Source organism: Neophocaena asiaeorientalis, unplaced genomic scaffold (genome assembly GCF_003031525.2).
Source record: "Neophocaena asiaeorientalis asiaeorientalis breed wild unplaced genomic scaffold, Neophocaena_asiaeorientalis_V1.1 scaffold35, whole genome shotgun sequence".
NCBI classification, from domain to species: domain Eukaryota; kingdom Metazoa; phylum Chordata; class Mammalia; order Artiodactyla; family Phocoenidae; genus Neophocaena; species Neophocaena asiaeorientalis.
This window is the reverse complement of record NW_020172984.1, coordinates 1,518,297-1,533,416: the sequence shown is the minus strand read 5'-3', so window position 1 is coordinate 1,533,416 and position 15,120 is coordinate 1,518,297. Positions and strand designations below refer to the sequence as shown.

General features: G+C 42.1%; 1 protein-coding gene across 1 annotated transcript in view; it reads right to left on the bottom strand.

Moving 5' to 3' along the window:
* SORT1 (sortilin 1) overlaps nucleotides 1–15,120 on the bottom strand; it is a 45,009-nt gene that overhangs the window by 23,443 nt on the left and 6,446 nt on the right. Inside the window, exons 3-7 of the mRNA XM_024742073.1 lie at nucleotides 9,898–10,000; nucleotides 9,200–9,364; nucleotides 5,898–5,971; nucleotides 2,731–2,780; nucleotides 1,705–1,832 (exon numbers count right to left, since the gene is read on the bottom strand). Of these exons, the coding sequence (XP_024597841.1) occupies nucleotides 1,705–1,832; nucleotides 2,731–2,780; nucleotides 5,898–5,971; nucleotides 9,200–9,364; nucleotides 9,898–10,000 (520 nt within the window). The remainder of the gene's footprint in view (nucleotides 1–1,704; nucleotides 1,833–2,730; nucleotides 2,781–5,897; nucleotides 5,972–9,199; nucleotides 9,365–9,897; nucleotides 10,001–15,120) is intronic.

Genomic DNA, 15,120 nt, shown 5'->3' with positions numbered 1-15,120 from the left:
CACTGGTCCCTCCCTCGAAGTCCTCTTTGCTGACTTGAACAGTCTCTTTCCAACCTTTCCCCGCTTGGGTGATTCAGGGCACCAGGTGCTCAGCCCTCCCACCTCTTCTCGACTGACTCATTCCTCCACAAGATACCATCTAGTCACATGGCCAGATGAGATTATACCATATGATTACACCATATAATTTTGGAAGATTCATATACCCAAGTGTTTACTTGACATTTCCACCTAGATACCTAATAGGCATCTCGCATCCAAAGCTGAATTCTTGATTTTCTTCCCACAAACTTGCTTCTCCTGCAGTCTTTGCCGTCTCAGTAAATGGCACCACCATTCATACCCAGTTGCTCAAGCCAAAGACTCTAAAGTTATCCTTGGTTCATCTTATTCTCTCACAATCCGCATCTAATCCATCAGCAAACACTATTGGCGATACATTTAAAAATATATCCACAATCTTACCATGTCTCCCCTCATCCACTGTTAACAGCCTGGTCCAACGTACCATCTCTCTCACTGCTGCTCCTGCTGCTTCCATTCCTGCCCCATGAGGCTACTCTACGCACACCTATTCTGTCAGAAGAGAAGGCCAGTTACGCCATTCCCCTGCTTGCAACCTTTTCACAGCTTCGCAACACGTGAAGAATGGAAGCCAAGGTCTTAATCACAACCTACAAAGGCCCTGTGCGATCTGGCCACTGGCTGCCCATCTCTGGACCACCCTTCCCTATGCTCCAGCCATGCTGCTCTTCTCACTTTTCTTCAGTATTCCAAGCATACTCCAGCCTGAGGGTCTTTGCACTCACTGCTTCCTCAGCCTAGATGTCCATGCGGCTGTGCTCTCATTTCAGTCAGGTCTCAGAGAGCCTATCCAAACCACCCTATCTAAAACAGTGCTGCTCCGGGACTTCCCTCGTGGTCCAGTGGTTAAGAATCCACCTTCCAATGCAGGGGATGCGGGTTCGATCCCTGGTCGGGGAACTAAGATCCCACAGGCCGCGGGTCAACTAAGCCTGTGCGCCGCAACTACTGAGCCTGTGTGCTGCAAACTACAGAGCCCACGTGCACTAGAGCCCACACACCACAACTAGAGAGAAGCCTGTGCACCACAGTGTAGATCTCACACAGCGAAATAAATAAATAAACAAACAAACAAATAAATAAATAAAACAGCGCTGCTTCAATTCCCGCCTCTTTCTACGTATTCACTCTGCTTTAGGTTTCTTCACAGCTTTAATCATTACCTGATATTATATCATATTGATCAGTTTAGTATCTATCTCCCTACTTGAATAGAAACTCTGAGAGCAGGACATTTATCTGTTTTGTTCACTGCTATATTCCCAGAACCTACATACCTAGTATATAGCAGGTACTCAATTAATGTTACATATTTCCATTATCTTTATTGAATAATAAAGGCAAGTAGATTGCTTTTTTCAGAATCCATGTCTGAGTAAAGCCCAAACACTGGGTCTACATATCCCAAAACAGATACCAGAATTCAGTTGGTGACATAGGCCAAAGTACAGAGGAGCCCAGAAGAGTCAATCAGCCTCTATAAAGAAAATCACCTCCAAATCTTAGTGATATTAAATATGCAAAGGGCAAGTAACTCCATCAGTACATGTAGTAAAAGCTATCTATTTGAGGCATATTTACAGAAATATCAGAACCCACAGAGAAGAGGCAAACACCCACCTTATCAGCCATCACAGAGGCAAAAAGGAAACGTCCCCCAAGACCAAACGAGTAGATTTTCACACCAATGGTTTTGAAGCTTTTTCCCAAGTCTGAACTTCTCCGTAATTGCAGTGCCCCAAGGTCAGCTTCTTAAACAAGACAAAATATTAATTAAAATTTCACTTACTTGTGAGCCTCTAGTTCAAAACAATTGTTTTAGAATTGTTCTTAGTTTTATAGCAAAAGAATTTTTAATCTTACGCATGTTAATCAGGTAACAATATAAAAAGATATAGAATTAGACACAGGAAATTCACAGTTGGGTTTTATCTTTATACACGTGAGGTTTTATATTGGACAGAAAGACAGTTTACTTAATTCCAGTACAGTGTTGCATAAAAACACCATAGCATCCTGCTTTACTTTCTTCACAACACAGTTTGCAATTATCTTATTGTATTTTAAGTTGTCTTGTTTGAGTTTCGGTTTTCCTGTTGATCATCCAACATCCCTACTTGAACTGAGGCTCCATAAGAGCAGGCCTTGGGTGTCTCGTTCTCGCCGTCCTGAGAATGGTGTTTAGCAAACTACTGCAGGTGCTCAAATGAATGGATAAATGAAATGAGTCTGCTGAGTGAATAAATGAAAGATTATGCTTTCAGCTTTGAAACTGTGCCGCTGATTGGAAAGCCAGCGGCTTCCACCTACACAAACACAATCCATGTTCTTTGGCAGAAATCACTATGCATTTCAATTTGTTATTGTTTGCAGCTTCATATTTACTTTATATAAATACACTGCTAAAATTAAGTATACTGTCTCTGTGTATAGCCTTCATTTTTTATTTGATCGAGGCAGAGTACAAACTTGGTTGTTTGTACTTTCAAGATTTTAAAAATCACTAACAGCTAGCTATCTTTAGCTATTAAAATAACAAGAGAATGGAAACATCTTTGATGCTTCTACCTCTTACAACCCTCTTACAGAATATTCTACCATGAATGGACACCAGGACACTCTTTTCTGGGACTAAAATATACTTACTGCAGGAGCCATTCACATAGGTGGTAAAGAAGATGGTGTTTTCTGATCCCCTACAGTGAGGCAAAGACAGAGAAAAGACACGGTTCAAGACTGCTAACAGACTGCATCAACCTTAGTCACTTAGTTCCAAGCAGGTCTAATAAGGGTCACCTATGGGTACCAGCCAAAACAGCCTTCTTGGATGCTGTACACCGATTCTTTCACAGCCTCACATCAAGGTCCCCACAGTCTGGCCCCAGGCATTTTCCACACGCCACTACTTCTTTATGTGAACTCTTCCAGCCGGTCAAACTGGTCTCCTTACACTCTCCAAACCTGCCTCTTGCATTTGCTCATATTTGCTTTATTTCCTTCTTAAAACACTTTTCTCTCGTGTGACCAAATCTTACCCTCCCAATCTTCAGGCTCCAGGTGAAAATCTAACTCTTCCATGAAGCGTTCCCTGTCACTCTAACGGGAAGCCTTCTTTGGTGCAAACTTCTAAGAGCAGTGGTTCTCGACCAGGGGCGATTTTGTTCCCAAGGGACATTCTTGGTTGTCACAACTGGGGGAGGGGGACTGTTACAACTGTTTAGTGGGGAAAGGCCAGGGATGCTGCTAAACATCCTGCAATGCTCAGGCTTTCCCCCCTGCAACAAAGAACTGTCCAGTCCAAACATCATTAGTGCTGTGGTTGAGAAACCCAGTGCAAGAGCCCTGTGCTACTCTGTGTCCGCCACGTGGCACTCCTTTGCCTCCTGTTTGGCTATTTTAATTGCATAGTGTTTGTCTTAGCTCTCCTACTACACTACTGAGTTCTTCAGGGCAGGTACTAAGTTTTATGCTTTGTTGTTTCCCCTTAGAACCTAGTTCAATGCTTTGCATGAACTAAATAATTTAGTTCTTTCACCTCAAATAGACAACTAGGTCAGAGGTTGAATTATTTAAATTCTAACTTGGAAAGGGAGTTTCCAGGGAACTAGATTCAGACCTTGATAGTACTTATAGATTAGCACCAGCAAAAGGTGCTGGGTCTCAGACACAGAGGACAAACTAGTGGTTACCAACGGGGAGAGAGAGGAGGGGAGGGGCGAGATAGGGGTGGGAGATTAAGAGGCACAAACTACTATGTATGAAATAAATAAGCTACAAGGATATGTTGTACAGCACAGAGAATACAGCCAATGTTTTTTAACTATAAATGGAATATAATCTATAGAAGTTTGAATCACTATGTTATACACCCGAAACTAATATAATATTGTAAATCAACTGTAACTCAATTTAAAAAGGGTGCTGGGTCTGAGCACGTTCTTTCAGAGCTTTAGATTGTAACTTCCTAGAAACCAAAGATCTAAAAGGTGAGTAAATAGTTACCAGCAGCCCAGGTCTTATATTTAGACACCATGCAGAGAAACAAGTTACAAAAGTAAAAAATCTTGTATAGGATACAAAATAAAATACCATTTAAAAATAACTTTTTAGTTTTAAAGATGAGTTTTCTATTTATTTCTTTTAGCTTTACTGAGGTATAACTGACAAATAAAATTGTAAGATATTTAAAGCATACACTGTGCTGATTTGATATACAGATGTAAAGGTGAGTTTTTTTTTTTTTTTTTTTTGAGGTATGCGGGCCTCTCACTGTTGTGGCCTCTCCCGCTGCGGAGCACAGGCTCCGGACGCGCAGGCTCAGCAGCCATGGCTCACGGGCCCAGCCGCTCCGCGGCATGTGGGATCCTCCCAGACCGGGGCACGAACCCGTGTCCCCTGCATCGGCAGGCGGACTCTCAACCACTGCGCCACCAGGGAAGCCCTAAAGGTGAGTTTTAATGATCAAAATTATTATAGTCTTATTTGAACACACCTTACGTATTTTAGGTCTATCAGGAGCGAAATAATTTGTTAACTTTGTTAGTTTAAAAATTCCTACCTGATAAGACCATATAAGATATAAACACAATTAATTAAAATACATAAAATTAAGCAGATGTGGCACGTGTACCACAGTGGTGCTGTAAAAACCTAATTTAACCAGCATTTTCTAAAAAAGGACGCTTTACTTAAGCACCATTTTTAATAGTTTATTTTGGTAGATATACTTGGCAATGTCTATATTACACATTTCCCTATCTCCCTAAGTAGAGGACATTAAATAGTGAACTCTTCCTTGGGATTACGGACCATCGTTGTCAACGTCAACCGTATGAAACGGTAACGGTGTTCCTATTGGAAGTTACTGAGGCCTGTGTGCTCTCTTGACACAGCACTAAATCCTTTCATCTCGTTGCGTTCTCTGTCTGCCTACTCTGAGAGTTCTCCTGCCTCCATGTGGCTCCCAGGCAGTGGACTCTCAGGCTGGCCTGTGCTTGCTGTTCACACTCACATGCCCCACCTCTGGCAGCAACCTGCTATCAACTGGGAAACCAGATCAACAAACGTGCTGAAATCAGTCAAAGAGAAAGAAGAAAGAGGCTCTAAACGAGGGTCTGAGCCTAATCAGAGTTTTGGAGGTATGAAGGCTCATGATCCTTGCTCAACCGTCCCCCAAATCCCCCAAACAAACCTCCTTTCACAGAAGGAACAAACTAAAGCCCAGAGAGGTTAAGCCTCGACTAGCAGCTGATCCAGGTTAGAACAAAGGTGACATGACTCCCAAGTAGGAGTCTCCTCCCTCCCTCCATCGTCTGTAAGCCGGGGTTGCGGAGGGGCACTGAGAGAAGTGAATGGATTTTGGTGCACGGACCGTGTGACTCTGGCAGTCGGGAAGCTCTTTGAGCTTTCTTCCTGATGCCTCACTACATTCCACGTAACTGAAATGGATCTCTAGAGGAGAGCTCTGTGTGCAGAGAAGTATGTAAGTCCCCAGATCAACGCTGTACTTCATGCTCTTGCAACTGATGTCACCATTTACATAAAATCAACCGTTTGCAGGCAGCAGCTACTCACTAATGTGCCTTGTTTTATACTTTACATTCTAAAACTTAGTGAGACTAAGTCTTCTTTCCCAGAAGAATCAGAAGCTCCTCCAGGTCAAGGTCTGCGGCATACCCCTCTCTCGCATCCCTTATGGCACCCTGAAGAGTACTCGGCACATAGTAAGTGCTCAATATTTATTCCTGTGACTTCTGGCAGCACCGTCAGGAAAGGTTTAGGGCCCTGCACAGATGGAATGTTCTGTTACTCACCATTTGGCCAAACATACTGCTTTGTGGATTTCTTCCCATTTTCCCCCAAAATTCTTGGACACCCACAGGCCATTCTGAAAGATTATAAATGACTTATCAAAATTCCAGCTTTATCCTGTGCAGCTGCTTGTATGACCTTTAATAACTCATATCCAATCATTCAGGACAGTAAAAACACACACTGAAATTCCATCCAAGCTTCCTGAGCTCCACAGACACACACACGGTTTATGGGGGCCCTTTGGGGTCTTGTAGGTTCAGAATAACAAATGCTTATGAAGTGCCTACTGTGTGCCAGGCACCATACCAGACGTTGCACTGGGGATACAAAGATGAATACGACATACTCCCTGTTCTCAAGGAGCCCACAGTTTAACAAGGGGTGCACATGAGGAAGTTCAATACATGTGGTAAGTGTTACGGAAATATGGTCTCTGGGATAAGAGCAGGGAAAGGAGGGACACTGCATCAGAGATGGTTTGTGAAGAAGACAGCTGAGTCTTAAATGATGAGCAGTGTAACCAAAAGAAGGCAAATGGGAGATGAGATATCACTGCACAAAGATAGACTAGTACAAGCAAAGGCAGAGAGGTGATGAAACATCTCAGTGTATGCAGGGAGCGAAAGCCTTCAGACACAGATGGAGCACACATTCCAAGGTGAAGACAGGAGGAGCCAGTGCTGGGTTGGGGGTGCACTCCTTCTATGCCATGCTGAGGAATCTGGTCTTTCTTTTATATGAGGTACTTGAAGTAGGTGAATGACACAACTAGTTTTACTTTTTTAAGAGGAATACTTGGACGACAGTGGGAAAGATGGATTTCAGAGGGTTCAAACTAGAAGCAGGAAAAGCAGTGACTAATTGCCACATTAGTTCATTAAGAGTTAGTGAGGCCTGACACCACGGCTGGGAGGAGGAGGCTCAGGAAGAATTTAGATGCTGGAGTCCGTAGAACTGGACGGCTTTTCCTGTAGGGCAGGACGGAGTGTATGTGTGTGTGTGTGTGTGTGTGTGTGTGTGTGAGAGAGAGAGAGAGAGAGAGCGAGAGAGAGAGAGAGAGAGAGCGAGAGAGAGAGAGAGAGAGAGCGAGAGAGAGAGAGAGAGAGAGCGAGAGAGAGAGAGAGAGAGAGCGAGAGAGAGAGAGAGAGAGAGCGAGAGAGAGAGAGAGAGAGAGCGAGAGAGAGAGAGAGAGAGAGCGAGAGAGAGAGAGAGAGAGAGCGAGAGAGAGAGAGAGAGAGAGAGAGAGAGAGAGAGCGCTGAACACTCTGGGATTCTGGGTGAGGGGAAAGCAGCACTGTGGAATCTTTAGCCAGCATAAGGATGAAGGGAAGAACATGTCTGAGACACAGCAAGGAAGACGTCAGCTTTAGATTGAGTTTGAGGGACCTGTGGGACATCTAGCTAGAGATACCCAGGGGCAGCAAGACAGGCATTTGCAGCCCTAGGAAGAAGCCAGGACCAGAGACAGGGATTTGAGACTCTTACGCATTACAGCGGTAGTACAATGGTAAGAGTGGAAGAGACTGTTCAGAGTAAAATGAGCAGGGATTTAAGGGGAGGTTGAAAGGAGTTTCAAAAAGAAACCAAGAAGCAACCATTAGAAGGTAGGAGAAAAACAAAGGGAATGAAGCCAAGCCAGTGGAAGGATTCGTCAATACTTTCAAGCACACCAGAGACTGACAATTTCAGTGACGTGGGCAACGCGAGCCTAGTGGGCCCAGATTCAGTGGAGGCGGGACAGAGGTGTCCCAGTGCAGCTGAAATTAAGTGGTGCAGATCTAGGCAGAATTACCTTCAGTGCTCCTCCACTCTCACCCACCATTCTTCTTTCTTTAACTTTTCCTCCTCTGGTAATGTTCACCTCCCAGCATTATTAATCTACCTAATTCTACTCAGAAACAGGAAAGGGTCTGGTATCACCTATTTGCACTTTAGTACAAATTGGCCCATCTTCTCCACCCTGATTACTTGTACTTCAGACTTACCCTTAATGGGAAGCAATTTCAGGTATAAAGGCAGACTGTGCCTGCCTCTTCCTGAGGATAGCCTGGTTTGATAAGCGTAAGATACTTGATAATTGTGATGGGGTGGCCAAAGGCAGATCAATGGTTCTGTCCATTCCTATGAGGGTCTCTCTGTTCCCTTGAAGGGCCTTCAGCTCAAGCTGCTGAAAGCCAATTCCCAGGAATTGTTGCGTTAAGATCTAAAGCCTACCCAGAAGGCAAGTTTCCTTCCTCTGGCCTCCTTTGGCTAAGCTTAACTCTGACCTTCCTTGAGTCCTCCAGCCTCACCTCAACTCAAAGATCTGCCCAAAGAAGGCCCAGAACCCAGACCTCTCTTCCAAGTGCCCTTCTCCTCCTCTCCATGCCATCCGTTTGTTCAGCCCAACTTGTCTATATTTGATAATCCTATTTCTGTCCCCACAATGGTCATTACGGCACCAGCTCTCAAGTTTTAGTGTGCAGGCTCAGCTGGGGAGCTTGTTAAAAACACGAGCAACCTCGCAACCAGGAGTCACCAACATACTATATCTGGATCGGGGCCGAGGAGTTTGTATCTTAAACTAGCGTCCCAAGGGTTTCTATCTGATGTTTGCTGGTCATTAGACCACACTCTAAGCAATAAGATGAGAGACAGCCACATAAATATAGAGGGCAATTATGACTACCATAGTCTAGCAACTCAGCCACTCTGGGCCCTTAACATTCATGATACAGGAGACTGATCCTCCAGGAAAGGAAAAGCTGAGCTGCTCCTCAGGGAACTTTCAGAAGAGAGGCAGGAGGGACAGGGAGGGACACTGGTTTCTGGGGAGAGTACAGGAATGTGGTAGCGGGTGCAGGGGTTTAAGACTCTGGGTATTTAATACATGGGTGTCAAACACAGAAATCAACAGGCTTTTATACCAAGGACCTAAACAAAAAAATTATAAATATATGGTTTGGGCATAGGAAAGGAACAATAACATCATTAGGAGTTTGACAATGTATGCTTGTCCCCTGTAGAACAAGAAGGATTACATTAAACTGTTTTCTAGTTCATTACTCCAACAGCACATATCTGTTCAATTTTTTAAAATTGTAATGACAACTAGACATCATACTTATCTGGAATACATAGCACATGAAAATTGTGCCCTTTACCATATAGGAAAAAATGCAAAAAATACATACTTCATACCATAAGAAGTCACTAGAAAACAGTCCAACATAAAAAGCATTACCTACAGGGTCGTTTTAAGACAGTATATTTTGAGGCTATAAAAGTGCAAAAGGCAAGACAAGCGCTTCACCTAACTTACTTCAGTGCTGAGAGCTAAAAGATAATCAGAATTCTGAGGACTATACATCATCTGAGTCAGAGGATGAAAAGGGAGATTGGTCTGAACAAAGTTCTTTGCAAAATCGGATGACCTGAAGATTCTTCCTCCGTGACTTCCTCCCGACACTTCTGCTGTTAAAATCACCTGATTAGGGAGAAGGAATTTCAGCATCAGGGTATAATACTATGAAACTACAGGAAGTTCTTGCACCATTTTCACCAGACATTTGTTAAGAAAATTTTAGTTCCAAAAGTAAGAAGAGTTAAAAAAACAGATTAATTGGTACACTCTACTCCTTCAAGTATTAGTCTTATCAAAAAATACTGTCCTGAATTGAGCCAGTACATTATATCTATGAAGCTGAGCCTGGTCAGTTTGAGATTAGCCAGTTTCCCCAAAGACTAAAATGTTGCCTTAAGATGTATACCTTATAATGCTAAATAACCACCACACAATTATGAAGAGTTCTGGTGCCTCTTGGACAGGGTCCAAAAAAAGCATCTGTGTGCTAAATTCCATTCTTTTGTGATCAGTATTAAATCATGTTTAATTTTTAAAACACAGTAATAGTAAACTAAATATATTGCTGTGTACCACTGGATCATTCAAATACCAACATCTGACAGCCCTGTATATGGTATCATGCACAGCTTTGTATATGTATGAATGAGTCTCACCTTCCCAGAGTTCTCGGGACCAATAGCCATGCCAAATTCAGTCCGAATGAAGGTGTTATTGATGAGATTTGTAATATCCTTAAAGTTCTTTCCATAGTCCTCACTGAGAGGAAGAAAAAAAAGACAAATTTAGAATGCAGAGGTCACGGACACTGTTGGGTTCCCACCCAGCTTCCAACACTCTCGCCGACTTTACTGAAGCACTCACCCTCCTCAAGAGGTCACAGCTTCAGGGAAGTTGATTCTACCCGTACCTCCAGTGGTGGGCCTGATTAGTGGAAAGAAGTTCCAACCCCTCATGGGTGATGGGGTCAGGAGGGAGGGGGTGATCCAGGCTGAGCCAGTAAGGCAAGAGGGGGGAATTGGGGTCTATTAGGAAACACATTTAAGACAACCACCTAATGAAATGATCTGTCTTCCTTTAGATCAGTGGTTCTTAACCAGGGTATTTTTGCCCCATCCCCCAACCCCACCAAGTAAACATCTGGTAATGTCTGGAGACATTTTTCATTATCATAACTCAGGGCTGAGGTGCTACTGGCATCTAGTAAGTAGAGGCCAGGGGTGTTGCTAAACATCTTACAACGCACAGGAGTCCCATAAACAAAGAATTATCTGGCCCCAAATGTCAACAGCACAAGGTTGAGAAACCCCCATGTTGTAGCATGTGAATGCAAAACAAAAAAGTGCTATAAGCATTCTGATACAATGAGAACACAACTTGAAAATGAAGCCAACATAAGTGGACGGTACTGCCGAGGCAATTCTGGAATTCCAGAGAAGCAGAACCTATGACCCTGGATTGAACTGACCCTGAAACCCATCCTTCCTCTGTATTTAGTTATGAGCCATGAATTCCCTTATTATTTAAGCTAGTTTGAGTTGGGATCTCTGGTAAATGTAGCCAAAGGCTTTCTAACTAATCTACCAATGCATAGTACTCACAATAAAGCTGTGAGTTAAGTCCCCCACCAAAGTTACCATCCCTAAGCACAAGTCTCTTAATGCATGCAGCACTCAGCTAGGGAAGACAAAGAAACTTAATCTCAACTCTTGGGTTGGTAAAGCTTTTCCCAAAAGTTCATGCCAACAATATCTTTGAGAGGTATTAAATTCCATGTTTAGATTTCAAAAGGTAAAAGAAAACAAAGTCAGTAGCTGTTTAATTTTGACAGGTTTAATACTATACACAGTTCTGTTACGATATATAATGCTAAAATCTTAATATTCATTAAGTTTCAATGTCCACGAGTGAGACCACTATGTACTGCAAGTTAGTTGCCCAGTGATAAACGCAGTGTACAGTGGTCTTCAATGATAGTATATATGACTTAAAAGATGGTACAATTTTGGTAGCAGCCTCAACAAAGAAAGAATCACAGAACCACAGAACATGAGAGATACAAGGGACTGAAGAGAACACCTTGTCCAAATCCCTCATTTCACACATGAGGAGGTTCAAGGGGAAGCAATTCATCAAAAGTCAACCAGTTAATTAAGGGCAAAGTTGAAACTACAGTCCAGTTCTCTTAACTCTCAGCCCCAAACTTGAGACAACTTTTAATTATGTGTTAGGAATTCTTCCTTTGCAACCTGTGGTCTTTCTCTTCCTTGCCAGGGATTGTGGCCTGGCAGGAAAGATCAGCTTATAGGAAGGTGGAGAGACACAGGAGGGAAGAATCTCTCAGTGTCTGTACAGGTCCCCGACAGAATGCTAAAGCAAACTACATGGGACTTTAAGTTGTCTTCCCATCTCTCAGAACATACACAGAGAAGAGTCCTAGTTAAATAAAACAGGGATTAGGTACCACCCAACTGATTCCCGTATTACTCTTTCTTGGCTTTGGAGTACAAGAGTTCTTATCTTCCCAACAGCAGGCCACGAGATATGCATAGGGACTTCCCTGGTGGCGCAGTGGTTAAGAATCCACCTGCCAGTGCAGGGGACATGGGTTCAAGCCCTGGTCCAGGAAGATCCCACATGCCGCGGAGCAACTAAGCCCGTGCGCCACAACTACTGAGCCTGTGCTCTAGAGCGCGCGAGCCACAGCTACTGAGCCTGCACTCTAGAGCCTGCAAGCCACAACTACTGAGGCCTGCGTGCCTAGAGCCCATGCTCCGCAACAAGAGAAGCCACCGCAATAAGAAGCCCGTGCATCACAACGAAGAGTAGCCCCCGCTCACCGCAACTAGAGAAAGCCCACGTGCAGCAACGAAGACCCAATGCAGCCAAAAAAAAAAATAAATAAATACATTTATTTTAAAAAAAAGAGAGAGATGCAGAACATGTCCTAGTTCTACAGTGCCTGTATCATCAATAGCTCAGACAACGTCTTAAGTGGTCTGCAGTGGCTCGATTATCACCCGCTTACACGTTGCCGCTCCTTCACGACATCCCGGGGACCCTCCACAACCCTGCTGACAAGTCTGCTTGCTTTTCAAGAACTTGGCACAACAAACACATCCCTGCCCTTCAGAAAAATGAAGCAACATGAGCGAAACAAAAATCATCTGCTGCAACACTCTGACACTTTAGCCAGTTAAACAAATGGAGCACAGTGGACTAGTTTGAACCTGGTAGGATTTAAAGCAGGGTTTTGTGGAGGCCGCGTTGGGCTCAGGGATGTATTTTAATATAGCACTTTATTTTAAAGTAGCTTTATTTTTTATCAGCATACATGATATATCAGGAAGAGGAAGTCAATGAAACACCCTGAAAAATAAATCACTTTTCAAATTCCATATGATAATAGAGATATGAACAGTAGTCAAACATTAACAAAGCCCTATAAAACCATCTGTTTTAGAAATAAGTCTTTTTAATAACAATTCTATACCTCAATCCTAATATCTGCTCTTTCTGGTTACTAAAAATAAATGATCACTTTTGCTTAAATCTGTGGTATAAACACACATAAGAATATGTACATTTATAACAAAAAATAGTGCTGGAATACAAATATTTTTGGAATAGAGCCTAATACCCCCAAAGAACATGAAAAATCTAGACATTTAAATAAATGGGAAAAAAAAGGTAATCACCACATGGAGTCCTGGTAAGATATAGCATCAAAATTCCTAGTAAGTAGAGAATGGACTTGAGGACACGGGGAGGGGGAGGTGTAAGCTAGGACGAAGTGAGAGAGTGGCACGGACATATATACACTACCAAATGTAAAATAGATAGCTAGTGGGAAGCAGCTGCATAGCACAGGGAGATCAGCTCGGTGCTTTGTGACCACCTAGAGTGGTGGGATAGGGAGGGTGGGAGGGAGATGCAAGAGGGAGGAGATATGGGAACATATGTATAACTGATTCACTTTGTTATAAAGCAGAAACTAACACACCATTGTAAAGCAATTATACTCCAATAAAGATGTTAAAGAAAAAAAATGTGTTGAATGGATAAACCAATGAATAAATGAATGGATGCAAAAAAAAAATTCCTAGTAAGATGAAAGACTCAGGAGGGCATTTTTCCAGAAGATTCACATGCTGACTGACACTCAACCCAATAGCAATAGCCAAGGATTACATCCTTGTTTTTGAGAACTTTTCATTTACAATAGAGAGGAACTGTGACACCGGGCATCTGACCTGCAGACATTTAACGAGAAGTAACAGTAAAAGAATCCTGGGGCTTCCCTGGTGGCGCAGTGGTTCAGAGTCTGCCTGCCGATCCAAAAAAAAAAAAAAAAAAAAAAAAAAAAAAGAATCTTATAATATCTCAGAGAATCTTATATTTTACTTTTCTCAACAATCAAAAAAGCACAAATATCCTCATTTGGTTCGCTTTCAGGACTAACCATTTCTCTACTCCTTTAGTTCATTTTTGCCATGATTAAGTCACTATAAATTATTACATAAAAGCAACAAGGATGACAACTAAAAAAATGATAGTTTTATAGTTTTCACTAATGGTGAAAGCTTATACAGTTAATCTTCATGATTCACAAATTCCATACCTGCAAATCTGCCTACTCACTAAGATTTGTAACCCCATACTCTTGGCACTTTCCTAGTCATTTGCAGACATGCACAGGGCAGAGAAAAAAATTGGAGTCAAAAATGTTCCCACCTGAGGTCCAACAAGGGGCCACTCTGCCTGCTTGTTTCAGCTCTTATACTATGCCTGAGTATCGTCCTCACGGTCTATATAGTACCATGCATTTTGCATTTTTGTGCATTTTGTTGGTGCTTTGCTGTTTAAATAGCCCCCAAGCATAGTGTTGAAGTGCTGTTTACTGTTTCTGGAGAAAACACGTGAGTTAGATAAGCTTCTTTCTGGCATGAGTTGGCTGTGAGCTCAATGTTAATGAATCAATAATACACACAAGGTATCTTTAAACAGAAATACACACAAAACAAGATTATGTACTGATCAACCGATGAAAATGAATGTTGTGGTCAGAGGTTTGCAGGAACCTAATTCTGTATTTCCCCCAGGAGCAATGGTTCAGTATTCACTAATACAGTATTCACGGAGACTGTAGAACATAACTATCGTGAGTAATGACAATTAACTGGATTGAGATTTCCAGTTAAAAGATCAGTAAGGAGAATGTAGGTTATTAAAATGTGCCAGAAGAATCACAGACCTGAAATCACTGCCAGGTAAAATTGGCAGAACTTGAATTTACATTAAACTAAACTCCTAATACTTCAGTCTCTTTTTTTACCCCAACTGTCTGATGCTACCTTATGTGTTTTTATTTAATATTTCATTGTGTGTTATCCTTATTGGAAAAGGATGCATGTTTTCTATAGCTATTTTGAAAATATAAGAGGGAAAATAAAGAGGGTAAAATATTGTAAGTAAAATCACAAAACTTTTTTTATCAGAAGGAATATGAGTATGTAACTGAGGTCCTTATTTTGCTTTGATAAACAAGACAACCCTAAGAATAGGTACTTTCATGGGAATATTTCTTAAGTGATGAAAACCACCTCGTTTCATGATTTTTATATGCCCTAGGTTTGTAAAAGTGAAGCTATAGTAAAATGCCATCATCATACATTTCAATAAACTTTTTCTTTAAGAAATAAAAAGCAGGAAAATATATTTTGTAGATGGAATTTATGCTAACCTTGTAACTAAAATATGCAGTCATTGTTAATGATCTACTGCAGTGAAAACTGAACCAAGCATATCATTAAAAATGTTGTCATAGGGGCTTCCCTGGTGGTGCAGTGGTTGAGAGTCCGCCTGCCGATGCAGGGGAC